This window comes from Podarcis bocagei (assembly GCF_964188305.1).
Source record: "Podarcis bocagei genome assembly, chromosome: 11".
NCBI lineage: Eukaryota > Metazoa > Chordata > Lepidosauria > Squamata > Lacertidae > Podarcis > Podarcis bocagei.
The window spans coordinates 41,543,389-41,570,023 of NC_138136.1; the positions used below are offsets into that span (position 1 = coordinate 41,543,389).

The 26,635-nt window shown below is 42.1% G+C and overlaps 1 protein-coding gene across 10 annotated transcripts in view; it reads left to right on the forward strand.

The window, feature by feature from the left end:
* The window catches only part of PDE4D (phosphodiesterase 4D), a 654,687-nt gene extending 630,133 nt beyond the window's left edge, over positions 1-24,554 (forward strand). For all 10 annotated transcript variants that reach the window (XM_081212798.1, XM_081212802.1, XM_081212800.1 and 7 more), the window contains 9 exons: positions 5,486-5,579; positions 10,286-10,458; positions 11,212-11,310; positions 11,402-11,566; positions 12,253-12,352; positions 15,723-15,877; positions 16,677-16,799; positions 17,300-17,482; positions 19,004-24,554. In XM_081212798.1, the coding sequence (XP_081068924.1) occupies positions 5,486-5,579; positions 10,286-10,458; positions 11,212-11,310; positions 11,402-11,566; positions 12,253-12,352; positions 15,723-15,877; positions 16,677-16,799; positions 17,300-17,482; positions 19,004-19,414 (1,503 nt within the window). In that variant the 3' untranslated portion in view covers positions 19,415-24,554. The remainder of the gene's footprint in view (positions 1-5,485; positions 5,580-10,285; positions 10,459-11,211; positions 11,311-11,401; positions 11,567-12,252; positions 12,353-15,722; positions 15,878-16,676; positions 16,800-17,299; positions 17,483-19,003) is intronic.
* The last annotated feature ends 2,081 nt before the right edge of the window (positions 24,555-26,635 follow it).

Genomic DNA, 26,635 nt, shown 5'->3' on the forward strand with positions numbered 1-26,635 from the left:
TTACTTGACACTGGTTGTAGCTTCCCTGCAGATTCTTATTTGGTAGGCTGTTGATATAGAACAAGTCTCTTTCAGCAGCTGAGCATCTTGGCATACATAATTCATTAAGTCGTGGTGTTCTGGAAATATGCAGATCTCTTTCCGCTCTTCAGATTTCTCTTCAGCTGGTGAAATATGTCTTTCCAACCAAGTCCTTGAATTTTACTGCACTTTGGAATTTTGCAAATGGCTCTTATATAACCAGAAGATCTCACAACTGGAATGCCAGTTAGATGTTCTCTTGTGTACCTAATAGCAGGGAATCAATAGATCAACAAAACTAACAAACTGAAAAGCAAAATTCATTTAAAAGAATCCAGCATACTTTCCCCTGTTATCTCAATAACAGCAGAGTACTGGAAAATTCTGTTTTAAATTGGTAACCCTAAAAAAAATCAAAAATGCCCGAAGCAAACTATTTACTCTCAGTGTCTTGGGGCTACATAAAGGTAGGAATGTCTTTTTTTTTATTACTTTTTAACCATGTTTGTCTGATTTGAAAGCATAATTATGAAAAAACAAGATTGTGGAAATAATCATTTGAAAGCTGTGGTTGTTTTTCTTTGCATTATAGACTGAGACTGTATTGGTATATTAGAATAGCTTGTAATATCTAGCTGGTAGCTGTGGAAAGAGATCCTTCATTTTTCAGTCTTGCCTAATTATGCCTATAATAAAGTTGAAGTCTGCTTTTTGGCGAATATCAGATTAGAACTATTGTGCCATATTCCATTAACCAAGGGGAACTTAGTTAAATAGATTGTGTGACTAATAATGGCTGAATGCATGCATTCATAATGCTTTCTGATCACAACGTAGATCTCTGTTTCCAAGGATGTGTTTTAACAGCATATTCTGGTTTCCTGTGTGTGACACACAGCTTCTGTTGATTAAATCTCATCTGAAATGATGAGGCGGAAAATGGTCTTCCCTGAATGTTGACCTGTCTTACAATTTATACATGCTGAAAATCAGTCTTGATTTACAAAGCTTCTATAAAAGAAAGCCAAATAGGCTTTTCTCTCTCTTCACACTAGCAGGTATACTGATTCATTCATCACATGCAGCATAAAATGCTGTGTTAGATTCCCGGAGCAAATCATGGGGTAGGGTGGAGGGACATGTATATCTTCTCTGGGTTGTTCCTTAGTTATATGCCCATGTAACACTTCCACATTATCCTCTTTTCCTTGATATTCATACAGTGTGTTCTTTAATGGTCCAGTAAAATAAAATCAGTGAGCTTCAGTTAAATGCATCATATTGTTAAATCAATTGCAGTATTGGCTTAGGACCAACAAAGATGTCTTAGAATGCTCAACTTGGATATAAGCTATTTAGGTCACCAGGCACTTTGATTCTAAAGCAGACCACACTCACCTCAACCCAATATGTTTTGTTTCCAGAATTTCGAACAATTCTCTTTTCAAGAACTGGTTTTCCCATATGCCAGATAACTTGTTTTCGAATATTACAAGTGCTCTGTTTATGTTATATTGTTAGAGGGGCCTTCTACTTTGTTCAGGATCCTGAGGTGTCTGTCTTCCAAGTACTCGCAATACTTTGCCCCCAAGGAACGATGCCATTCTCACTTGGTCAAGAACAGATGAATATCCCAAGTCAGCAAGGAGAATTCTGTGTGCAAAAGAAATCAGGCTTTCGCACATGGATTTCCCAGCAAAAGGCTGCTCTGTGTAGAATTCCCCATCCAGCAACCTGTCGTGTGCATGCGCTGCTTCTGCGTTCAATGCCGAACAACAGATAGTTGGTTAGCTCTATATATCAAGTAGTACAGAGAGCCTATGTGGTTCGGGCTGCTGGATTTGGACTAAGAAAGCTTTCTCCAACCAGATGCCCTCCAGATCTTGTGAACCACCACTCCCATTGTCCCTGACCATTGGCCACACTGGCTGAGGCCGATGAGGCTTGGTGTCAGAAACTATCAGGAAGGCGGGCACAAGGTTGGAGAAGACTCTGCTAGGCAAGCTTGGGTTCTCATAATCCCTACTCTTCTTTGAAGGTCACTGGGTGGCCTTGGGAAGTTCGCCTGCTTGGGCAAGCCCCCAACATGGGATAATCTGCAAGTATGCTGCCCTGAGCTCTGTGGATATACAGATTTGATAGAACCAGCGGGGGGGGGGGGTAGCCAGCTGCAAGCAACCCATCCCCCCACCCCCACCAAAAAAACAGGGGGGGTATTCAACACTCCCTATTGTGATACTGAAGTTTGTTCTGGCCAGTCACCTCCACATGCAGTTTGCAGTTATACACACTGACATTAATTGTGGCACTGAGTTTTCAAGTGCATGCACTATTGTTAATTAAATCTTAGCAAGCAGAGTAAGAACCTCAATTGATGAGGCAGTTTAATATATGTGTTTAATAATATACCGTTGTACTGGTGTTTGGTTTTGTTGGTGATTTTTGCTTAAGAGATTATACACACAAACACACTTTTCTCTGCTTTATTTTTCCAAGCTTAGTGCATGAGTTTTGCTGGCTTGCAGGTAGAGGGAATCTTTTTATCTGTGCAGGCTTTTTTGCTGAATCATTAAAAAAATGTAAGCAGTTGATTTTCCAATGGATCAGTTTTGCATCATTGTGTTTTGACAAGAAATGCATTTTACATCTGGAGAGAAAGGGACTGAATCCCTTTTAAAATTTGCTATAGATGCAAAGTCCCATTGAAGTAGGTAGGAGTTAAGCAGTTACTTGGAAGTACATCCTGATGAATTCAACAAGGCTTAGATAAATGTGCAAAGGATTGTAGCCTTACAGCACAAGCCTACGCTTGCCTGCTTGAGAAATAGTATCATTGAGTTTCAGTAGGGATTACTTCCAGGAGAGGTTCTATAGGATTGCAGTATTGTGCTGAATAGGCCCCATACATTTAAAGCACAAGTAATTTTATCTCTTAAAAAATCCTGGGAACTATAGTTTACCTCTCACAGCTACAGTTCCCAGTGCTCTTAGGCGCCATCGCCCAGCACCCTGAGAGGTCCACTACTGATGCTTGCCCCGGGGCCCCGTGTCATCATTTCCCCGCCTGGCTCAGCCATATTTATATCCCACAATGCCCCCTTTAATGAGAAATCAAAGGTAGTGTAACATGCATATGTCTGCCCTTGCTCAGAGCTAAAGACCCCTTGTTGCCATCTGCTGCTGGGGATAGTTCCCCAGTTGCAGAGAGAAATTTGCATGTGCCAGTCCTTGCCTGGAACGTTTCTGAGGTCCTTTATGGATGTGCCTTCGGGAAAACACCAGGGATTGAAACAAACCGCTGCCTGCCTCCACTCCAAAATGGGAAGGTTCTCTTGGCTGTCATGAAATAAGCAGTGATGGGGACCCCTCTCCTACCTTGTGCATTTGCTCAAAGAGGGACATGCATATTGTATCAAATAAGCACTGCCCAGGAAACAGGTAGATATGCTCCTCATTTGCAGGCTAAAGCAAACATGACAAATGAAAGAAGCAGAGCCATGTAAATTTAAAAGAACAAATGAGAGTGGCTGAGCAAAAAGAAAGGAAGGGCGCGGACTGCTTTCAAAGCATGGACCCTGGCCCATTTTCTCTCATTTCCCCCACATAATTTTTTCCCCCTTTTGTTTTCAAGTTATGCAGTTTGTATGGGAAAATGGATATCAGAGAGAAGTGGTAGACAAGGAGTTTGAGAAACCGTGCTCAATGTTCTCAAGCTTGGAGACAGCGTTGGAGGGCAGTTGGAGTGGAAATGTGCATTTGCCATGCAAATGTGCATTTTGTGCCATGCAAATGTGCATTTTGGCCAGTGCAGGTTTTCCATTCATAACCTGACGAGCTGTTTCCAAGCCTCATGTGTGAAAACACCCCTAGGAACAGGGGAAAGGCGCACATCCTGTTTTATGTCACATGGGGGAGCAGCCCCTCGCTGCCAGGTGGAAATGGAAAAGCACCAATGGCCCGTTTCTATTAAGTGTGATGGCTGTCTTTGCTGCCTATGGAAATGTTTGGTGATTTGTTAATTCATAGAATCGTAGAGTTGGGACCACAAGGATTATGTAGTCCAACCCCCTGCAGTGCAGGAATCTTTTGCCAGATGTGGGGCTCGAACCCACAGCCCCTGAGATTAAGAGTCTCGTTCATTCTCTACCGACTGAGCTGTCCAAGCCAGCGTCCATTTCCCTAACGGCCTAGCAAACATGTTTGTCCACCTAGAAACCACAATACGGAATTTTTCTCCCCATCCCCTGCCCTAGTCTTTCTCTCTTCTTCTGTTCATGCCCCCCAGATCATAGGATTGGACCCACGGATTCCTGTGCCCTTCTTTAAGTTGCTAGGAGTTGGCCTCATTGCGCCCTCTCCGCATCATCTAACCAGCAGCTAACATTAATGCCATTTCAAGTCCGAAGGGACTGCCAAAGGGAACTTCCTTGGAGCATGAATCATGTCAGCTCTCCCTGGACCCTTGTGCCTATATTAAGATTCTGGAGGCTTGGAACTCTTTATTCCAGTGCACTGTGCTGCTGGAGAACTTCAGCCTGGGGAAAGCTGAGCTAGGGGGTTGCAGAAATGGATTTTCTCCCTTGCAGTAAGGGTAGCTGTTGCAGCACAAGCTGCTATATCAACCTAGCTCCCAAATACTGTAGTCTTCAAAATTACACAAACATGTGATTGCAAACCTGTTACCAAAGCACAAAATAAAGTTTTGCAGCTCAGGATAATAATAATTAAATATTGCATATGAGCGTGGTAGGCAGAACATCACAGGAGTATCAGTTGGAGGGCTTTGTCAGTTGATACTTGGAGTGGGCTGCTGTATCTCCAGTTTCATGATCTTGTTTTTAAAATGCCAGAGGTGCTCTGTTCTTTGTGAGAAAGCTATATCCACAAACAAAAAATGAAGAGTGCTCCAGTTTCCATAGCATTGGGGGGGGGGGACGGTGCTTAGCTTTTTTAGTGAGCGGATGAGAGCTTTTGATCTTTTTCATACTCTTTCCAACAAGGATACTTGAAATCGTGCAGGGTTGACATTTTTCAATTTATGTGATGGCTTTTTGAAAAGTGCCCTTCATATCAAAATACAAAAATATGGCCTAGGAATATGAGAAGCCAAGAATATTGTTTTCTTTCTTCTGTAGGACAAAAGTGGGTGTGGGTGTGTATAAATATTTGAATGGCAGTAATCCCCCTCCCCCCAAAATTAAAATCTAGTACATTTGCAGCGTTATTTGATCTGTCTGCCATTGTTCCCACAGTTTGTTTTCAGCATCTGTTTATATAACATTAAGTAGAATAATGTATTTCTCCTGGAAATACCACTTGACTCTGCATTATGCCCATTGAAGTAAGCTGGTTTGCTGAATTAAATGTTTGAATATGCCTAATATTAAAAGAACACTGAATTTTCTCATTGCAAAGACTTCAATTCTTGCCTTTTGACGTGTCCTGTTTTTGCTTTTCTTTGCAGTTTAAAAGGATGCTCAACCGGGAGCTAACCCACTTATCTGAAATGAGCCGATCGGGCAATCAGGTCTCTGAATATATATCCAACACCTTTTTAGGTAAGCTTACGATTATGGACACTAGTACTCTTTGTGCTGTTCCTTGTGCTTTTCCTTCCTCTCCACCAGTAACATCCAGATGGAAAGTTTATGAAAATTCATATCCTGTGCTGTTGGTTTAACTGCAGTATTTTTCAAACGTATGCATATAAGTCACTATTGGTTAAATAAAATTCAGTGCCCTGTTTTATTTTTCCACACACTCTTTCCTTTACATTGAATATGTCCCTGTTGTGTTCACAAAGTTCAATTGGACAGAGTTCTCAAATACTGTTCCCTTTCACGCTAGAATAGAGTATTGTGACGTATTATTTGACAATCTGTGTTCAAAAGCATCATTGCTTATCTATTCAAAAGCATCATTGCTAATCATGGCACTCTCACACACAACAGCAATCTTGGGTACCCCAAGGTTTGCAGAAGTACAGAAATATTCAGACGTCTCCATCCCCTTCCCACAAAGCCCCAGTGAGGACTGAGTGTACACATTGGCCTCTGAATCCTGACTGGCTGTTTTAAGTTGGAAATGGAATGGAATATCCTGGAGGGAAACCCTGCAACATTTTCTTGCAGGTGCTACTTGTTTAATATAGTCCCGTTTGCTAAATACTCCCTATCTATCTATCTATCTATCTAAGCATCTATCTAAAGACAAATTAAACACGGCAGCTGCAAGCCTAAACTCTCTTACCATGGTGTAAATCCCATTGAACAGTAAGTAGGACTTCTGAGTAAGCATGGTCCAACTGACCAATTCTGATAGTGCTTTATACCTTCAGCTGATGTTGATACTGCTGCAGTTCCCACCGCTGTTCAGTTTTTAAAATGGCTTACCATTTTAGCAGAGGGAAGTTGCAGCATCGAACAAAACTCTGTGTGCACAATTCTGCCCCCACCCCCCACTGTCTTGCTTCTTGGGATTTCAGCCTAAATCTTCTGGCACAGTCATGGTTTTTCTCTAAAGTATTACTTGCATTCTGTGGTTTGGTAAAGAAGCATAAATTGATATACCCCCTTCAGTCTTTGGGTTGTGTCCAGTGGTAGCTTTGAACGAACAGAATTGCTTACAGTCCCGCTAAGCAAAACAAATCTCCCCACCCTCTGCATTATATCTCATACTGTTCCATAGAATTGCCCACCCCTGAGAAGCGGCTTGGGGGAAAACGAGGAGGTTATTATATGTGGAGGAGAGATATATAAGCCACCCACATGGTACGTGTGATCACGCTTGTGTCATACTAGTTCACACTCGTGCCAACAAAAGAAGAAGGCATTGTTGCTCGAGGACTAATAAGCCTGCCCAGTGCCCTGCTCTTCCTACATCACTCACTTTTGTGGCATCACAAACAGCTGGCCATTGGTGGGACTGAGCAGAGCACTGGTGCAAGAGCTCAGCACTCTTGTGCTCTCGAGATAAGGGCTTGCGCTCAACTCAATGGGCAGCCTGCTGTGCTTTCCTGCAGCTTATATAAACCATTGCCAAGACACAGCTGGCCAACTTAAAATTATGTTGATTATTAGGGAAACGTGAAGAGGGAGACCGTTTTGTGTCCGAATTTGCTAGACCAGAACTTGGTTCTGTTCGCTGTGGCTTAAAAAGTAAATACCTTTTCCTATTTAGTCTAGATACACCCGAAACAAATCCTTTATAAAACAAAACTCGGCTCTAAGCCTTTGAAAAATGTAGGCGATCTCTAAAACTGAATTTAAGGAACCCTGTGTCATGAAATTCTACTGAATATTGAGCCAGAGTACAGTATAGTTAGCAGAGTAAAACTTAAACATGTTGCAGGATTCCCAAAAAAATAGACCAGAGGCAATTAATATTTCATCCAGCAGAGCTTTTACTGCTACTGAAGGCAAATGAGCATAATGGTCACAAATCCAATACATTCAGGATTGGCACTGTCCATAAGAAACCCAGCTGCAGCAGACTTAACTTAAACTTACAATAAAACTAAACCTTAACTCTATATACAGAACACCACACCAGAAGGAAAAGAGATAGAAAGGGAAAGGGAAACCCAGGCTCCTTCTGGCCTGCCTTTTATAGTCAGCATGACCTTGACCAGTGGTTCTCAGCCTGTGGGTCCCCAGATGTTGTTGGACTACAACTCCCATCATCCCTGAACTCTGGCCTTTCTAGCTAGGGGTGATGGGAGTTGTAGTTCAACAACATCTGGGAAACCACAGGTTGAGAAAGGCTGACCTTGACTAAAGGAGAAAACAGAACCAGTTTAAATCAGCTGTACTCGGCTTCTCTGAAGGAATAACCCAAACACCATGAACCTTCTACTTGTTTCACACAGAAAAGATCCCAGAACCCTCTTGAATTAATTAGAATAGGAAAGATCACACATCAGATCAATACTTTCTGTACTAAAAAATGCAAACTGACCCCCTGGAGAAAGAAGGGATAAGTTTAGTTTCAGAAACTCGGGGGGGGGGGAGCTGGAATAAGATTGCCGGCAGAGATGACCTACATAGGAGGATTTTCTCACTATGACTCACTGAAGAACCCAAGACTTCACTGTCTGCCTGTGTTTCTGTGGCAGTGAGGGAGATGCATACCCTAAGGAAATGTGTCCACCACAGACCTATAAATTGAACTATCCTGCAAGCAGGACTCAATCCTGTGTTACGTTAAGCAACACAGATCCATTGTTAGACCAGCTTGTTTAAATAGCAGGACTGAAGTTTCGGATCTATTCCAAACGATCTCGTGCCTATATCATTTGGGAGCTGGAAAACAACCATATCTGAGAGCTGCACATTTTGTATCCCAGCCTTAAAGACTTGTGCTGCATTATCCTTAATGCTGTGACTCTCTCACTTCACGGTTCTGGGTCACATTGCATTCATTTCCTAATTTTCAGTGCAATGAGCTTTGCTTCCTTTGGGAAAGGGGTGTGATAGGAGCCCTTAAACTATTGTGTAATCCTTTCTTAAAAGAAGAATTTTGTGTTTAAGGAATGTAGGGAGAGGAAGGGAGAAATATTTTCCGGACTGCAGAACAGAGCCCAGCACGGATAGTGTTAGCTGCTTGCTCACTTTGAACAAAACCTTAGGAAAACCCATGGAATTCCATGCCCCATCTAAAATCATCCGGACAGACACTTCCTTTCACTTGAGTTCATCTGACAGTTCGCTTTATGATCCTCCCTCATGATGATCCTAAACTTTGTGCATATGACTGAAGCCATAAACATCAAGGCAAGGCACACGAGTCACTGCTCTTCAGCTACTGTTGGTTTGTGCCAGTCAAGTGCTCTTCCTTTCCTCTGTGTTTTATTTAATTGGTGATCAAGAGAGGAGCAGTACAGGGGGAAGGAATGGATGCCCAAGGCTAAAAGTTGGTGACATTTTCACTTCTTTGCAGAGATTCTCTGCTGTTCCAGTAAGTGCTAGTCTGCTTGGAAAGGTTACAGAAAAAGAGAGCGACAGAGATAAGAGAAAACAAGCATGCTAAATAAAACACAAATGTAGCCGTGGTCATATTGCATCCCTTTGCATTAATGTTGGTTGTTAGGTGGAGCAAACAGTATGCAGACGCCTCTTTAATACTCTTGACCCCCACATTGTTATTTCTGGTTTTTATGTTGGGAAAAGATGAGATCAGTGAAGAGAATCTCAAAACAAAGGTGATAATTTTAGTGAAACAGCTTAATTACAATGCTGTTGTGCTAGCTGGAGTGCTTGCACTGGCTTCCACTAATGGAACTGGGTAGTTGTATCCAACGCAGAATACTTTTTAATCAGTATTGCTTTTCTCACAACTCTTGAGTGGCCATTGCTGTTCCTCCTGTTGTACAGATGGCAACACAGCCTTGCATTTAAGCACTTACCTATTAGGTAAAGGTAAAGGGACCCCTGGCCATTAGGTCCAGTCGTGGCCGACTCTGGGGTTGCGGCGCTCATCTTGCTTTATTGGCCGAGGGAGCCGGCGTACAGCTTCTGGGTCACGTGGCCAGCATGACTAAGCCGCTTCTGGTGAACCAGAGCCGCGCACGGAAATGCCGTTTACCTTCCCGCCGGAGTGGTACCTATTTATCTACTTGCACTTTGACGTGCTTTCAAACTGCTAGGTTGGCAGGAGCAGGGACTGAGCAATGGGAGCTCACCCCGTCGCGGGGATTCGAACCGCTGACCTTCTGATCAGCAAATCCTAGGCTCTGTGGTTTAACCCACAGCACCACCTGCATCCCTACCTTATTAGGCAACAACAAATTGCATGTGGTCAAGTACATGGAATTTCATGTGAGTGAGTGATGGAAGAAAGATGGAGCATTCTATCCTTCCTATGTGCTCAGCATATAAACCAAGTGAGCTGCTAGGAGAGAACAGAATTATTCCTCTCGTCTATGCCAGTCCCTACCAGGCTAGTATTTTTGGCGTGCTGGTAAGCAGGCTAGTACCTTTTGCAAGTTTATTTACAAGGCTGTTGTAAAATTAGACTGATGAGAATAAGTGATCTGTTTAAAGCCATAGCAAATCCATTGCTAATCTTGGATTTGAAGCCATCTTTTATGAAGTCAACTATACTGGCTGATTTTGCTGTTCCTGTTTTGTTTTATATCTATGAGTCATAAATCTACTGTAGGGATGTTTTGTGAAAGGCTGACTTTGGTTCAGAGCTGAACTTTTACAAGACAGTTCTAATATACAAACAGATTAACAATTTTCTTTCGCCCTCCCTCCTTTCATAGACAAACAGCATGAAGTGGAAATCCCATCTCCTACACAGAAAGAGAAAGAGAAGAAGAAACTGCCGATGTCTCAGATCAGTGGAGTGAAGAAACTGATGCACAGTTCCAGCCTAACCAATTCGAGCATCCCAAAATTTGGAGTCAAAACTGACCAAGAAGATATTCTGGCCAAGGTAAGGCCAATGCTGCTCTCTAGCTGGTTTTCTCACTTATAGTGGAGCAATGTGGCAGGCCGGTAAATCACATCCACAAGTTTGCCCACATTAGTATTTATTTACACTTCACTGCATGCCCGCTCTAGACATGGCAATTTTCCTTGAGGAGAGTTTTCATTGCAACTACATTAGTGGACAAGTAAAATTAAAAAAGGAATGGAAAAATGAGACCTGCAGTATTTATGGTAGACTTCTGCATCTTTAGCATTTCAACAGAAAATTGGTTGGTATGCTTATACCAAAAGAGCCGCAAGCAAGGGGTGTAACATGCAGATGGCTCCAGGTTCATTCCCCATCACCTCCAGGTAGGGATGGGATTCTGAAACCCTGGAGAGCTGCTGCCAGTCAGTGTTGACAGTCCTGAGCTAGATGGATCATCAGTCTTGGGCATTCCTTAAGCTTTCCCCACTTTGACCATTATAGTGCTCAGAACATCCAAAAGCACTGAGAATAGCAATAAGAGTATAGCATCTCTGAAGGCTTTCCCACTGATCCCTCTTATTACTGGGTATCAGTGTACTAGTTAAACAATTCCGTTCCATTTCTCTCTCTGGAACAAGATACTCCCTCCCTGTTTTAAGTCTAGAAAACTGGTAGCTGACACACTGAGAATGACTGGGATTGGTAACAGCAATCCAGTGTTACGGTTTTGCATAAACCTCGTTGAAAAACCCGGTATTAGATTCTGTTTTCTGCTCGGTTTCATTTTAGGAACTAGAAGATGTAAACAAATGGGGCCTCCAGGTGTTTAAAATAGCTGAATTATCTGCGAACCGACCTTTGACTGTCATCATGTACACTATTTTCCAGGTATGTGTAACAAAAGGAGACTTTTCCATTTTCCATTTTCATCCTTTGCATGTATTGTAAAGGCAGCCATCTTTTCTCTCTTTCATTCCAGGAGCGGGAATTATTAAAAACATTTAAAATTCAACCAGACATGTTAATAACTTACTTGATGACACTGGAGGACCATTACCATGCAGATGTGGCATATCACAACAACATACATGCTGCAGATGTTGTACAGTCTACGCATGTGCTGTTGTCCACCCCAGCTCTGGAGGTAAGTTCACAGAAACAGAAGCTTTGTGTCACGGAATCCACAGACATCAAATCTTCCCCTTGCTTTATTGCAGGAATCCTGCAGCACCTGTTTGCAAGATACTCTAGTCAGTTCAGTGGAGCAAAAAATACTACTGTTATTTGTTATTTATCTGCATCCACCATTTGTATGCTACCTCATAACATAAAGTTCTCTAGGCAGCTTGAGAGACACAGACTTTGTTCCTGTTTTGTTTGCTTTTCTCTGAACTGAAGCGTAAAAGGCATGTTTTACAGAAGCTGTGAAATGTCCCAATTGTATTTCCGCGTCAGCTTTTCAGTTCAGCCTTGGTTTATTTTCTGATGGGTGAATCCAGCATTGCATGAGCAGCCGTCAACTTGCAATGGGGCCTTCTCTTCCTTTGTCACCCCTCTCCCACCTACAGCCTCCCAAATCTGCCCCAAACTTTCTGAAGCAGATTTGGGGGGCAGGGCACGTGGGGGGCTACAGAGCAGGGAAGAGAAAAGGCAAGTCCCGTTGTGCAAGTTGATGTCTATTGTGCTAGCTTTTACGACTTGCTGGCTGCTGCTGCCACCAGCAAGGATCCCAGCAGCACCGCTTGTGTGTGTGCACACACACATTTGCCAGCCACATGTCTTTTATCAAAAAGTGTTTCTCTCCATTTACTGTTTTTCCTTCCCCCTCAGGCGGTGTTCACGGACCTGGAGATTCTGGCTGCTATTTTTGCCAGTGCAATACATGATGTAGATCATCCTGGGGTTTCAAACCAGTTTCTTATCAACACAAGTAAGTGTGGTCTATTGCTGGTAAAACTTGCTCAGTTCACGCATTACATTAAAGCCGTAGGATTTTATTTGTTGTTGTTTTTTTTTAAACTGTGGCTTTAGGTAATGAACAGCACTCTGAGAACCACTGCTGGAAAGGTCCTGGGGGTGCCCCTCCTGTGGCCGTGCCACCTCAAGCAAAACAAACCATAGTTTGGCTTCTTGTGTCCTCCAAACCCAGGCTTGTGGTTTTCCCCAAACCAACCACAAGTGGTAAGCCAAGAACAAGCCTCAGTTACCACTTGTGGTTTGTTTGAAGAAAACATACCCAGAGCCTTTGTTTGTACAAAATAACAAGCCAGAGTGGCTCATTTTGTCCAGGATCAGGAGTGCCACAGGTATTTAAGAGCACCATGCACCAACTTATGCCTGCTTGTTTATGTGGAAGTAGGTGTATTGTGTTTTTGCAGCATTAATGTATGTGACCTAGTTCTTCTTATTTATTAAATTTGTATACCGCAGATCACGGGGTGCTTCACAACATAAAAATGCAATGTAAACGGACAAAATACATGATGATACCCTCTCCAGAAACGAATAACACACTGACCCCTACCAAACTATCAATTGCATATTGTTTCTTGTTTCTGTTGATTAATAATACTGTGGTACCTCGGGTTAAGAACTTAATTCGTTCTGGAGGTCTGTTCTTAACCTGAAGCACCACTTTAGCTAATGGGGCCTCCTGCGCCGCTGCTGCACAATTTCTGTTCTCATCCTGAAGCAAAGTTCTTAACCCGAGGTACTATTTCTGGGTTAGCGGAGTCTGTAACCTGAAGCGTATGTAACCCGAGCTACCACTGTAATCTATTAATTATATGCCACCCATCTGACTTGAGTTCTCCCAGCCACTCTGGGCAGCTCCCAATAAAAAAAAAAGCAAAAACACAATACAAACCACACACTAAAAACTTCCTTGTTTTTTTGCTGCTGCTGTGCTTACTAAAACCCACAGAGGCAGCAGTCTAAGGTGGGTAATGGACGGAACGTTGGCTCCCTTAACTCTTCCTCCACAGTGGTGCAGTTTGTTAATTTCAGATTCTGGACTTATGGTCTTACAGCTTTCAATGAAGGCCTGATCCAACTTCACAAACAATGCTGAAAATCTGTAGGGCAGATGTTGCTAAGTTGGTTGGTGTGGGGATGGGAATGCTCTGGCTCTCATTCAATAATAGGAACCTAATATTTTTTTGCTCCAACCCACTGATCACCCCTTGGGGAAGGGCCCTGGCTCAGTTGCGGAGCACAAGCCTTGCAGGTGGAAGGTCCATGGTTCATTCCCCCCGTCTCCAGGTAGGGCTGGGAGAGATCCTGTCCGCAATCTGGAGACCCACTGCCAGTCATAGAATTAGAGTTGGAAGAGACCAACTCCTGCAGTGCAGGAATCTGAGATTAAGAGTCTCATACTCATAGACAACACTGAGTGAGGGGACCAATGGCCAGACTTTTATAAAGTTAACCCAGTATACTTTTTCACCCAAGCATTGCCACGGACTTCCCTACTGGGCCACCAAAACAGATGGACTCTTGAATGGGGTGCATAAAGTGCATTAAGTTTAAGGGTGGGTAGGTGAGAGACACTGGATTACATCATCAGTGCAGATGCAATTTTTAGAAACATGGTTTTCCACTAATATACAAGTAAGCTATTCCCTGCCACGCAGAGAGATCTTGGTCATAAAGCAGTGCATGCCACTCATAAAATGCTAATGTGTTCAAAAATTGTTTTGCGTACTGTTCCTGGGAATTACAGGCATCTTGCCACATCACGACAACTGGATAATTATTAGACTCCAAAAAACCCTCTTGCTTCCCTCGTTGAAAATATATTTTTTTTCAAATGCAGAACACTAAAAGCTTGAGGATTTTATGAATTAGTCATTTACTGTGGGAGGTTACTGTTCTACAAAGTGCAACTTTTTTTGGTTTTGATTCTTAAACCTTTCACATGTGACTATGAGATAAATGGAGAGTTCATTGGCAAAACAAAGTCTCCCTCCCACTTTCCGTCATGTTATGCCTCTGGGAGAAAAAGAGCGAGAGGGAAGATTCCTTGGCTCACGTGTTTGGTACAGGAGAGCGAGACTGCGGGAAAATAAATTGGAGCTCCAGAGCTTCGGCATGCGGTTGAGCTGCAGGGATTTTTCAGCCAAACTTTACAAAAACAAACCACAGCACCCTAAACAAAGCGACAGTCAGTAAAACAGACTGATGCTCAGCTAGCTTTAGGATATGGAAACTGTAATAAGCAGAAATTAATGTCAACCAATGACAAGCAGTGTGTTTCACGGGTCTTGTATCTAGAAGAATCTAGGCTGAATAGAGGGAATGAAACACATCTATAACTGAGTGCCTCGTTAGGGGATTTGTAAATAAATGCAAGTTGACTGGTTTTTGTTTTTCTTACCACAAATGTTCCAAGATGTTTGTGCGTGTACTTCACTTGATTTCGTCATCATGTACAGACCGAGATAGAGGTTTGCATATGGAGAGCATAGGACGTCTCTCCCTAGTTTTTGGTAGCAGTGAGCAGGAGGAAGCCAGGAATTCCAAACCAATGCAAGGAAAGGATATATGTGCACTTGGTACAAGAATAGGCTCTTCATGGGGGGGGAAGGGACAAAAAGGCAGTGAAAGTGAGAAACTGCTTACAAGGAGGTAATTACTGTGCAGTTTAAATCCTGAAACCATTCTAAAGGAGTAAGACATAAATTCTACATGCTTCAAATATTCAGTGAGAGAAGTGGCAGGAGGAGGACTTTATGCCCAATGTGACCTGATAATACACGCAAAGGAGAGTTTTGGGGACAAAATTCGTATTGATATTCACTGAGTTCTTTTTAATGCAGAGTAAGCCTTTGCTGCAAGATTTGATCATGATTGTTATGGTTTCCTCTCGCTTCTGAAATTTTGCAAAGCCTTCAGAAGAAAGGTGTTTTTCAAAATTCCAAGAGCAGGAGGAAATCAATGATCATGATCAGATCTTGCAGCAAACACATCCTATGCATAATGCAAGCATTATGTTCAAACATTATGTTCATAGTGTTCTCCAGAACAGTGGAGCCAATTGTAGCTGAAGAAAGATCTATTGCCAAATATTGTTACCTGCAGCCTTCTGAACCCAGTTCTGGTTTTGTTTTGTTGTTTTGGCATTCTACACATAACAGCTGTTGAGCTTGCTCAAGAGAGGCAATGTGATGTTCCAGCCATGTAAATTATAAGTTGTTCTTTTTGGATACCTTGCAACTGTGAGAAGTCAGAAAGAAAACTTGTGGACAGGTAGGAAAGGGATATAGGCTTTCTTAACGTTCTACCTTGTGACTGTCTTACAGACTCTGAACTTGCCTTGATGTACAACGATTCATCAGTCCTGGAAAACCATCATTTAGCTGTGGGCTTCAAGTTACTGCAGGAAGAAAATTGCGACATTTTCCAGAACTTGACAAAAAAGCAAAGGCAATCATTGAGGAAGATGGTCATTGACATAGTGAGTTGCCATTTGAATGTACCTATCTATCTTTGTACTTCCTTGTACTTTTCTGGTAGGATTTAAAACCTAAAATTGCACACAAGGTGCTTTTTCCTAAAGCATTTTAAACTTTATTTTAACAGAACAGATTCTCAGTAGCTTGTTTAGTCTTACTCATAATCATTTTGAATTTACCCACCTGTTCTGAAAAAAATACCCTGCTGCTGAGTTATGAGTGATTATGAACTATTCCACACAAAGTGGTTCTCCCTGGGTTTTGCTGTTCATGGGAACACTCAGAAAACATTTATTCTGCACCCACAAAACCTCTCCGAATTGATGTCGGTATAGATTATAGCTAGGTATTTAGTATAAGATGCTGCCACTATGCCTGATTAAATTCCCCACATCATCAACATCATCATTTTATTTGTACGCTGCTTTTCCACAGTTAAAAACAATGCTCAAGGCATGACAAGATTTACATAATTACAAAAGTCATAAACAGTAAATGAACCACATCAAAAAAATATACAAGCAAATGGAAAACAATTTCCACATAAATCAAAATCTAAAACTAAGAATACAGCATTAATATCACAGTTTAAAGTGACATAGGTAAAAAATAACAGCAATTTAAAAACAAAAATGGAGCCCTCTCTGTCCGGCAGCAGTCCTTTGTGGAGCCTGTCAGGCCCTGCCCTAGGTCAGGTGGTGAGTGGCAGGACAGGGGCCCTTAGGCACTTGGCAGGGGAGTCCTCCTAGAATAAATTTGAAGATAATTTTAGTAATCCATTGCTTCGTCTTCTCCTCTAAGGTGCTTGCAACAGATATGTCTAAGCATATGAATCTTTTGGCTGACCTGAAAACGATGGTTGAAACTAAGAAAGTGACTAGCTCTGGAGTTCTGCTGCTTGATAACTATTCAGACAGGATTCAGGTAAGAGAGATATGCTGCTGTGTGCGATATAAACCTGGATTACCTCTCATCCATCGTGTGTATTCCAGTAGACGTACATGTCTTGCTTTCTTAACTGGTTGTCATTCCTACCTGCGAAAAAAATTAGTTGTGTCTACTAAATATGCTTTGCATAGACCACTGTGAGTCGCTGAAATCTTCCCCTATGGTTGAAAGCAGCCAAGTTTCATAGATTGATTAAGTTTGCCTAAGGGGCCACTCTCCTTTGAAACGGATCAGTCTTGCACTTACAACATTTTTGGGCTTTTAATACAGGCAGAAGCCTTAGATGTGAGATAATTGGAAGGCTATTAATGTCAGTGTGAAAAACACACAGCCCACCACCCCTTTGCTGTTCAGAATAAACCTTGCACTTGGTGTATTTTTGAGATTCTGTTTTCACGCCCGTCAAATGTGCAAATGGGAAAAGGGCTCTGTCTCCACAGGTTTCTCTAGAGAAATGTGTTTTCTGTCTGCTTTAGGTTCTGCAAAATATGGTACACTGTGCAGATTTGAGCAACCCGACAAAGCCACTCCAACTATATCGCCAGTGGACAGATAGAATAATGGAAGAGTTCTTTCGGCAGGGAGATCGAGAACGCGAGAGGGGGATGGAAATCAGCCCCATGTGTGATAAGCACAATGCATCAGTAGAAAAATCACAGGTAATCTGTTAGAAGAGAGCAAAATGCAATGTGGTTGATAGAACATTATACAACACTTAGTTGGGAAAATGTTAACTCTTTTGTGTAGGTTTGCATTTTTAAAAAATCATGATTTAAAACAGGGGCCCTTTCCCTTAGGGGTCACATGCCAGCCAAAGCCAATGATTAGTGGAGCCAGAGACAAAATTGTTTTGGATAAACAAGCCTGCCTGCCTGCCTGCCTGGCACATTCATTACCTATCTTCAGGTGCCAGGCAAAAAAGTTTCTCTTCAACCAGCCATTTGGCTGATTAATGTTCTATGGCTTTTAAAACTTTTTTGGGGGGGTGTTATTGCTTTGTTTTTCTTTTTGCATTTTATATTTCTCTGTTGTGAACTGCCCTTGGGATCTTCAGATGAATGGTGGTATACAAATTTAATGATATTAACAATGATCTGGAATTAAAAACATGCTGCTTCAGTTTTCACCATGTGTTCTTCAGATTACAATCCCCAATCCTCTGCCTATTAAGCCCACTGGGTTTGATGGAGTTACTCCCAAATAAGTATACACAGGGGGGTTTTTTAACTAAAGGAGCTACAGCTCTGAGTGTGATATGCAGATATGTACACAAAAGTCTACCAACTAGAATTTGAGGCACTTTACCGTAAGTACATTGCTTGCTCTTGTCAGAGCACAGAATTATGGAGAAGAGTATGGATAGCCTGGGACGACTTCTGATGCTGCACTGAAGCTCAGAGTCACTTGGAGAACCATTAAAATATTTTCTGGTTTTGAATAGTTAAAGGTTTAATGCGCTGGGGTCGGGGTAAGCTCCCATGTACCGTATATTTCGCCCCATAGGACGCACCGGCCCATAGGACGCATCAAGTTTTTTTGGGGGGGGAAATAAAGAAAAAAAATTATTCCCCCCCCCAGGCGCTTGTGGGGCAGGCAGCGGGGAGAAACGCTCTTCTCCCCACCGCCAGCCTTCAGATCAGGTCCGGGGACAGCGGGGAGATGAGCTGCGTCTCCCTGCTGTCCCCGGAGTGGTGGGGCAGGCAGCGGGGAGAAGCGTTCCGCCTCCCTCTGTCCCCCGACCTTGTGGGGCTGGCGCTAGGGCTCTCCTGAAGCCTGGAGAGCGAGAGGGGTCGGTGCGCACCAACCCCTCTCGCTCTCCAGGCTTCAGTGAAAGCCTGCATTCGCCCCATAAGACGCACACACATTTCCCCTTCATTTTTGGAGGGGAAAAAGTGCGTCCTATAGGGCGAAAAATACGGTATCTCCTCAGCTATGGGCTGGAGCTTATAACTCTAAATACTTGTGCTGGTCTCAAGCTCAGTGTAGTATCAGAAGACCCTAATGATCCCTCCCCTTGGAGAACGAAATTATGGCAGGCTACAAAGTTGATCCATGACAAGGATCCTCTGCAAGATAGGAGACAGAAGGGAGAATTGCAGAATCTAGTAGAGGAAATTGGTCAAGATAGTTCCTCCTCCTTTGAAAATAACCTCTTCTCCCCTAATTTTGCATTACAACAGGTGGGTTTTATAGACTACATTGTTCATCCTCTCTGGGAGACCTGGGCAGACCTTGTACACCCAGATGCCCAAGACATCTTGGACACGCTGGAAGACAATCGTGAATGGTACCAGAGCACAATCCCTCAGAGTCCGTCTCCTGCCCCGGACGACCAAGAGGAGGGGAGACAGGGCCAAACAGATAAATTCCAGTTTGAGCTAACGCTGGAGGAAGATGGTGAATCGGACACAGAGAAGGACAGTGGGAGTCAAGTAGAAGAAGACACCAGCTGCAGTGACTCCAAGACTCTTTGCACCCAAGACTCAGAGTCCACTGAAATCCCACTTGACGAACAAGTTGGAGAGGAAGTGGTGGAGGAGGAGAGCCAGACAGAACCTTGTGTGCTAGAAGAACGTTCTCCTGACACGTAACGGTGCGACGGCTCTGCCACTCCCTCTGCTTTCTCTCTCTCCTACTCTCTTTTCAAGAATCAAAAATGGTTTCCAAAGTGCATGTCACTCGGCACAGCCATGGTCACGCCTCACTGTCATCTGCAAGAGATGTTCGCTGATCAAAAACTGACCTTGATTACCCTGTTTGGCACTCAGGAATATTGTAACCAGAAATGTTCATTGTTCATAGCATCCAGAGAGCAAAGGAAGGGAAACACCTGCAAAAAGAACAGTTTAACGGGAATTCAACTTGGCAGATACAATCAGAGAGAGTGTCTACTCCAAGCTGTTTTCAAAAGGAGTAACGGCTGGTCCAAAGCTTGTGTGTGCGTGTGTGTTTTGTATTGGTTTTTAGTTTCTTGAGAAGAGGCATTAGTAGCATACATCACCAGAATATACAGAAGGCGACCAGCGAGTGAACAAAAGGTTATTAGCGGAAAGCGATCGAGCTCAAATAATGGGGACACAACACGAATCTGTTACCAGTAGGAAGATGAAGCTGTGGAAGTCACATAATTTTCTAATTTCAAGTCTTCCTAACACATGACTGAAAAAAAAAAGTGTAACTCAGTGGGTTGCACTGACGTCTGCATTTTGTATTATATGTAAAATGGAAATCTTTTTGTAGAGTTTACTTTTATTATTAAATGTATTGAGGTATTATATTTAAAAGAATGCAACACTCTCAGAACTTCATCTGCCACTGATTATTTCTCCTCCCCCCCAAAAAAAAGAGTAACTTGCAAGTTTTCAGTACAAATATGAGCTACACTGGATAAATCCAATTTTATATTTGTTTGCACTTAAGATTTTCATACCAATTCATTCAGCTGTTGTGAAACAACTCTGTGTTCTAGACCAATGACAGCTATCAAACACTCATTTTCCCCCTCCCATGTTGCAGAAAACTTGTTTGTTGGCATTAATTTCTGGGTTTTCTTACTGTAATTTCCCTGAAGCAGCAATATTTCATCCATGAAATGTCCTCAGAGATGGCTTGGTTGCTGCAGACCCAGCTTTTATTGCTGTGGGCTTACTATAAAATTTCTAAAATCTAATGGACCGTTGCAGTAGCAGTTCCCCAAAATTTGGATTGTAACCCCCTGCTGGATGGCAGCAGCCCTGAGTATTGAGCTCCAAACTCCTTACCGTGGGGTCCAGAGGGTGGAGGACTCCAACAAAGAATAGGGTTAGCAGGGGAGATCCTGAGGAAGCTCCAAAACAAAGATGAAACTCCATTAGCAGCTCCTAAGAAAGAAAAGTTGGGGGGACACTCCTATTAGAGTTGGGATTTGCAAGTCTACAGCTAGCATGAATGTGACTCTTGCTGTAAATACAAACCTTTTCTTTGTTAATTACATCATTCCCACAAGGCTGCTCCTAGTTGTGTATGCAAAGATTTGCTGTACCAGCAAATAATAATACTTAGGGTGAGGACATATGGACTGCTGTGACAACACAGTGCTACAGACTGTGCCTGTTCAAAGAGTACTTACAATTTGTAGTGGAATCTTTGCTGCTTCAGAAACAGACTGAGGCACCCTATTAATCCCCCTTAGTAGCTTTTTGCAAAGACGGCTGGGAATATAATGTAAAAGGTCACCGATAAATCAGCCCCTTTAAAAATCAGACAAAATCAGCTTTTGACCTTGAATATGGCAAGAAATATATAATAGTCTTTAAAAAAAAAAAATCTGCAGAAAGGATCTTGCATTTTTGTCCACTCGGTGACTTTTGTTTTGCTCCTTTTGCTGTCCTACTGAGAGGTCACGTTGAACGAATAAATGTCTAGGATGGAATCGTAAAGGTTATGTTAGGGGCTAGAAATGCATGACCCTATAAAATAACAGAGCATTTGCAGAATGAAGTGTAGCCTGTAATGCACCACAGAATTAAATGTCATCAAAGCTATTGATTTTAATGGGTTTGTGTACATTTAACTCTGTCTCTCATTGTGCCCTTAGCCTGCAACCAGTATGTGATGAAAATTCTGCAGGGTGGCGGAGATGGTGGGTGTGAATTCACATCTGCCTCTGACCTGCGCTGCGACTGTGTTGCAGTGGGTGTTGGGGGCATAAATATGACTAGAGTCATGTTTGTGACTATGCATGATAACATCTGCTGCCTTATCAACATGGAGCGTTCAATTGCCTGCGCCCCTCCCTCCGTACCCAGCATAGACCAGCTCTTCTATGCAGGGTCCCTCCTGCATAGATTTGGCTTGAACGACGAGGCTGTTTTGACCCAATGAAAACAGTGGATTGGAGGTAGACCAGTTGAGGTCACAACTAACTCTTGAGTCCCATTGATTTCAATAGATTGACCTTTTACGTCTTGATACAACCCACAGATTATACTTGGTTGACTAAACCAAGGAAAGTTTGGGACACTGCTAAATACCAGATTTTAAATGAAAGTACTGACTGAAGGGGAAATTTTTTAAAAGTGCATTTTAATGTGTCTCGTCTACCTTTTAGCTCTTGATGGCTTTTACTGAAGAAGGAAAAACTGGAGAAGTTGATGAAAGAATTTCACCATGTTGTTGTCAGCCTAGACTCCTGTCCTCCCCTCACTATGTCAACATTTGTTAGTCCCCAAGAGTGCCTGGAATCTTAACAAATAAAGCAATATCAATTCCAAAAATCAATATATATCGGGAAGGGTATTTTATCTGCACTATAAAGGTTTAATCCTACGAACAGGGGTAACCTCTAGCTGGAGCCAGCCAGAGACTTAAGTATTGGGGAAAGGCCGGCGTCTAATGCTGAGCAGGGCAAGGGGTATGTCTGGCCTCTTGAATAACATTTTTTTAATGGTTATTCTAAGATGCTCAGTTTTAAGGAGGCTCGTGTCTGTTGATTGTTCTGGTTAGTGTATACCCTGTAAGATTAAACTGTCAAAGAAAAAGGAGAGGTAATGAAAAAAACACCATATTGTGTAAAATACACACCCATATACATGGACAATCAAGTGGCAGGAAGCATAATAATGTTTAGAGGCAGGGATCGAATGCACTGTACAATCTTTGTTTGTTTGTTTTACTTTGCCAAAGTGTGCTTTAGCGCCAGCACACTACTCTAAACACAACAACACAATACTTTTGAAAAAGTGTTTTAACATGTTTTCTTTGTGTTTCTGTTTTGTTTGTTTTTGCCGTAAGAGAAATGCAATGAAGTCGATTGAGGATTGTGTAGAGAGGGGGGAAAGACAGAAAGAGGAATCTGAATTTGCACCTATACTTTAGCTTGCAAGTTGCTTTTCTCAGTAATACTGTGTCTGTTCCTTTTTAATTTCTGGTTCTGCACCGTTCTTCTAAAAACAAAACCTTTAAAAAAGATCAGGCAAAATAGGTAGAACAAATCACATTCAAAAGGTTGGGGTTTTTTATATTAAAAAAAACTTGAGGATGAAATGAATTTTACAGGCCGCTTTGACAATTCTTTTAAAACCCATTTATTTATTTTTTATTTGTGCCATGCATATTTTTTTCTCACCAAATGACCTTACTTGTAATAAGTCTTGTTTGTCTCTGTTTACAACCATGTATTTATTGTAATGTATATATTGTAATGTTAATTGTAAATTATAAGTTCTTATTATAACATCATCCTTGCCAGGGTGGTATTGCTATATTTGGAAACTCTTGGTGAGAGAATTAATATTGTGTATACATACTCCCCCACCCCCACCCCCTTGTACATTCTGTAATATATATCCTATATCACCTTAGAGCTTGTTTATGGAAGAGTTGAGAAAAATTATAAAGTACATAGTTATATAAATTAAAAAGCTGCAGGTCTTTGGTCCCAGGGCTGTGCCTTAACCTTAAACAACATTTTCTTCTGTTTTGCTGCATTTGAAAGAAAGGTCGTTGTGGAACATCGGCTGGGCATATCTCCACCGCCCTTCCTCCCCCCTCCCCAAGGGACACTAGTCCTGGCCTCTCTGGGATGCTCTGCATTCCAACGGGGTTTTATCTAGCTTCCTATTGGAAGCCCAAATGCTAACCTTGGGCATAAATCCCACCTGCCTGATAAGAGTGCTTTCCCCTTTTCAAAATGTATCTTAAGGGCATCACTTTATCCCAGCCTTTATCAAAATTCAGCTGTGCTGTGACGACCACTCCCATCAGTCCTGGGTAGCATAGCTGCACTGGCTGGAGATGATGGGAGTTGGGGTCCAAAATGTCTGAAGGACACTAGGTTGGTGTAGGCTGCTGTGTCTTGCCCTTTAAAACAACAACAAGCAAACCAAAAAACACAACCGCCCTTTAATCAACCGGCCTGGGGCACCGTTAATCAACAACCCCACTGAAACGTGGAAGTTGCCTCCTATGCACTTCAAGGAAGAAATATCCCGAGTCTGGGATGTGCCCTTTTGTTACCAATACAACAACTCTCACAATTATACCTAATTTTATACTGCGTAGTAAATACACAACACTGACCCTGAACTCGCCCCCCTGTCCAACACTACTAGCAAGCACTGCAAAGCAGCCGGAGCTCAGTCCCGTATAAATGGCTCTGTGGGTGCATGTATAGCGTAGGTGTAAAGAATGACTAGCCTTTTAGACGGTTGAAACACTTCTCATTTCTACTTTTAATTTTGCAGAGTTTGCCGTGTCTTGAAGGTGTTGTCTTGCTGCTGTTCTTAATCATGTAATTTCGTAGTATCTGATACCTCGTCACCATTCCAATAATGCCCAGCCCTTGTAGCATGTGACTGTTCAGTGAAAGGAGAGATTCTTTTTCAAGGAAAAAAAATAGCCTCCTTTTTGACACAAACTGTAGATTTTAGCAGCCCTGGCCCAAAGGAATAAGATTGCTTTTGTTTTAAACAGTATAAAAGGGACACTATAACAACAGAATTACTGAACAATATTTTTGTTGTTTTCAATTTGGTTTGTTTCCTTTGGGTATGTCTTTAGAGTGGCACATTGTGTGAACATTGCAATTAATTCAATGGTTTCTTAGCCGCTCTTACAGCCTATGGGATAGTACTGTACGTCAAATACCTTCATATGAAATTTTTATATGCAATGGAAATAAAAGCATGGGTTGATTCTGCCTAGATACTGTACTTGACCATCTTTTTGCAAATAAATTTATCTTACACTGTTGACTGCTCATCTGTAATAAGATCTATTTTTTTAATGGTTGCCTGCCCAACCCAAAAGGATACTGCATATGTCTAATACAACTGCATAACTATCTCATCTGTAGCAAAAAGTTGCAGAAAGCAACTGCCTACCCTCCTTTTGGGTGAAGACATCAGAAAGGAAGGAACAATTGGGGTCCATTGTCCTGCCTACCACAATTGAACGTAACAGTCTCCCTGATCCAGCTAGAGACCACACATGGGTGGGAGCAGACTTTTACATATATATCCTTCATTGGATGAAGAATCATACATACAAATTATTGCTGGAATGTGGCAATTGCCCACCTGTGATCAATGCCCAGTCTCAGCTTTGACTAGCACCACTAAGTTATGTTGAACAACATCAAGTATGTTTAATAGTAAGCGCGATATGCTGGATGGCATGTGACCAGAAGTTCTAGGTTTCTTTGTTGAGTTTTATGCAATCAAGTGTTGCTTGTTTGCATGCATACGACTTGAACCAGGATCCTTGTCTACAATATTTTCTCATCATTTCCCCCAGGGCTCTTTCTATAGCTCAGCCACCATATGTTTTTTAATCTTTCCCCCCAATAAATTTTATTAAAGTTTGAAAGGAAATAGACAAAGGTTGATAAATATCCAGCATCTTATCATTAAAGATAAAAAACTAATTAATTTTTTAAAAAACCAAAAGAAGGAAAATAAAAAAGATAAGCAATTCTTCTGTCAGCTATCTATAGAAAATTAACCAAAACATCCACTCCAAGATAACACACAACAATTCCACTTTCTATAAACCAACATTTCCTTCAATCCTCAACCCCAGATATCATAAGTTCATTTTCTTCTTCACAAAAAAAATCTACACAGGCGCAGGGGTTACATTCCGTGTGCATTGGCAGGGTCCTCATAAAGCATTCTACCCTGTCCTTATTCTACCCCTTTTGTGACTTTAGGTCACTTCCGGATTTGGCACCGTGCACGATCACGTGTCAATTGGACACGCTTAAATCGGTGGTCGCCTGTTCTCAGTCATTAGTAAATATTGACAATGATATTTCTCTGATTAAACACATCAACTTTGCCATCTCAGCTAAGTTTAATAATTTTAACAACCATTCCTACCCGGTAGGCAATGATTAAAACTTTCAGCCTTTGTGCATATAAAAGTCTTGTGGCTGTGATCATGTATTGAAATAATGTTCCTTTTCTAATTGTATATCCATTATTCCCAGCAGGAAAAGTTCTGGCTTCAACTGAGTGCAGATGTTTTAAACTGCAATTCCCATGTCCATGCTGGCTGGACTGATGAGAACTGCAGTCGAAAACATTTGGAGGGCACCAAGTTTACGTTCGCTACCATAGCTAATAAAAAGCCAGTGCATGTGTTTAATCTCCCCCATTGAAACCAACAGACCTTAAGAGTGCCTGACTTTGGTAATTTTGCATAAAACTTGGGCGACATGATTCAGCCAAACAGTTATTTGTGAACTTTACCATGGTAGGAGCATATGGTGTGCAGCTTTAAAAAAAAATTATGTATGCATTCTCTGCTGTTGGCTATGATGTGAAGGATACAGATGGTCACATGGAGCACTTGAGATCTAATTTGAGGTCTTTGTGCAATCTAGAACCCTGGAAAAACTGGAGCTCCAAAATTCACAGCCTTCAAGAGCAGAAAAGGCTCTCTGCTTCAGAAGTTACCCAACTCATGGAGGACGATGGGCAGGGCAACATGGTGTAGAGCTCACACACACAACGTCATTGTCTCCCACCCCACTCCCCAAGGATGGGAGACTATACAAAATCCTATAGGTGTGGCTCTGAACTGAGACCTGTGGGTGAAGGGAGGTATATAAATTCAATAAAATAAAAACTTCAGAGGAATATTCGACATCTCCATTAAAAACCAAACAAAAAATGATCAGGTAGTAGGAATTGGAAAAGAATCCTCTCTGCCTGAGACCCTGTACAGCAACTGTGACTGAGGGAAGCCAATACTGGCCTAGAGAGACAAACAGTCTGATTTGATAAGCAGTTTGCTGTGCTCCTCAGAATGGGTGTGTGAGTACAATGACA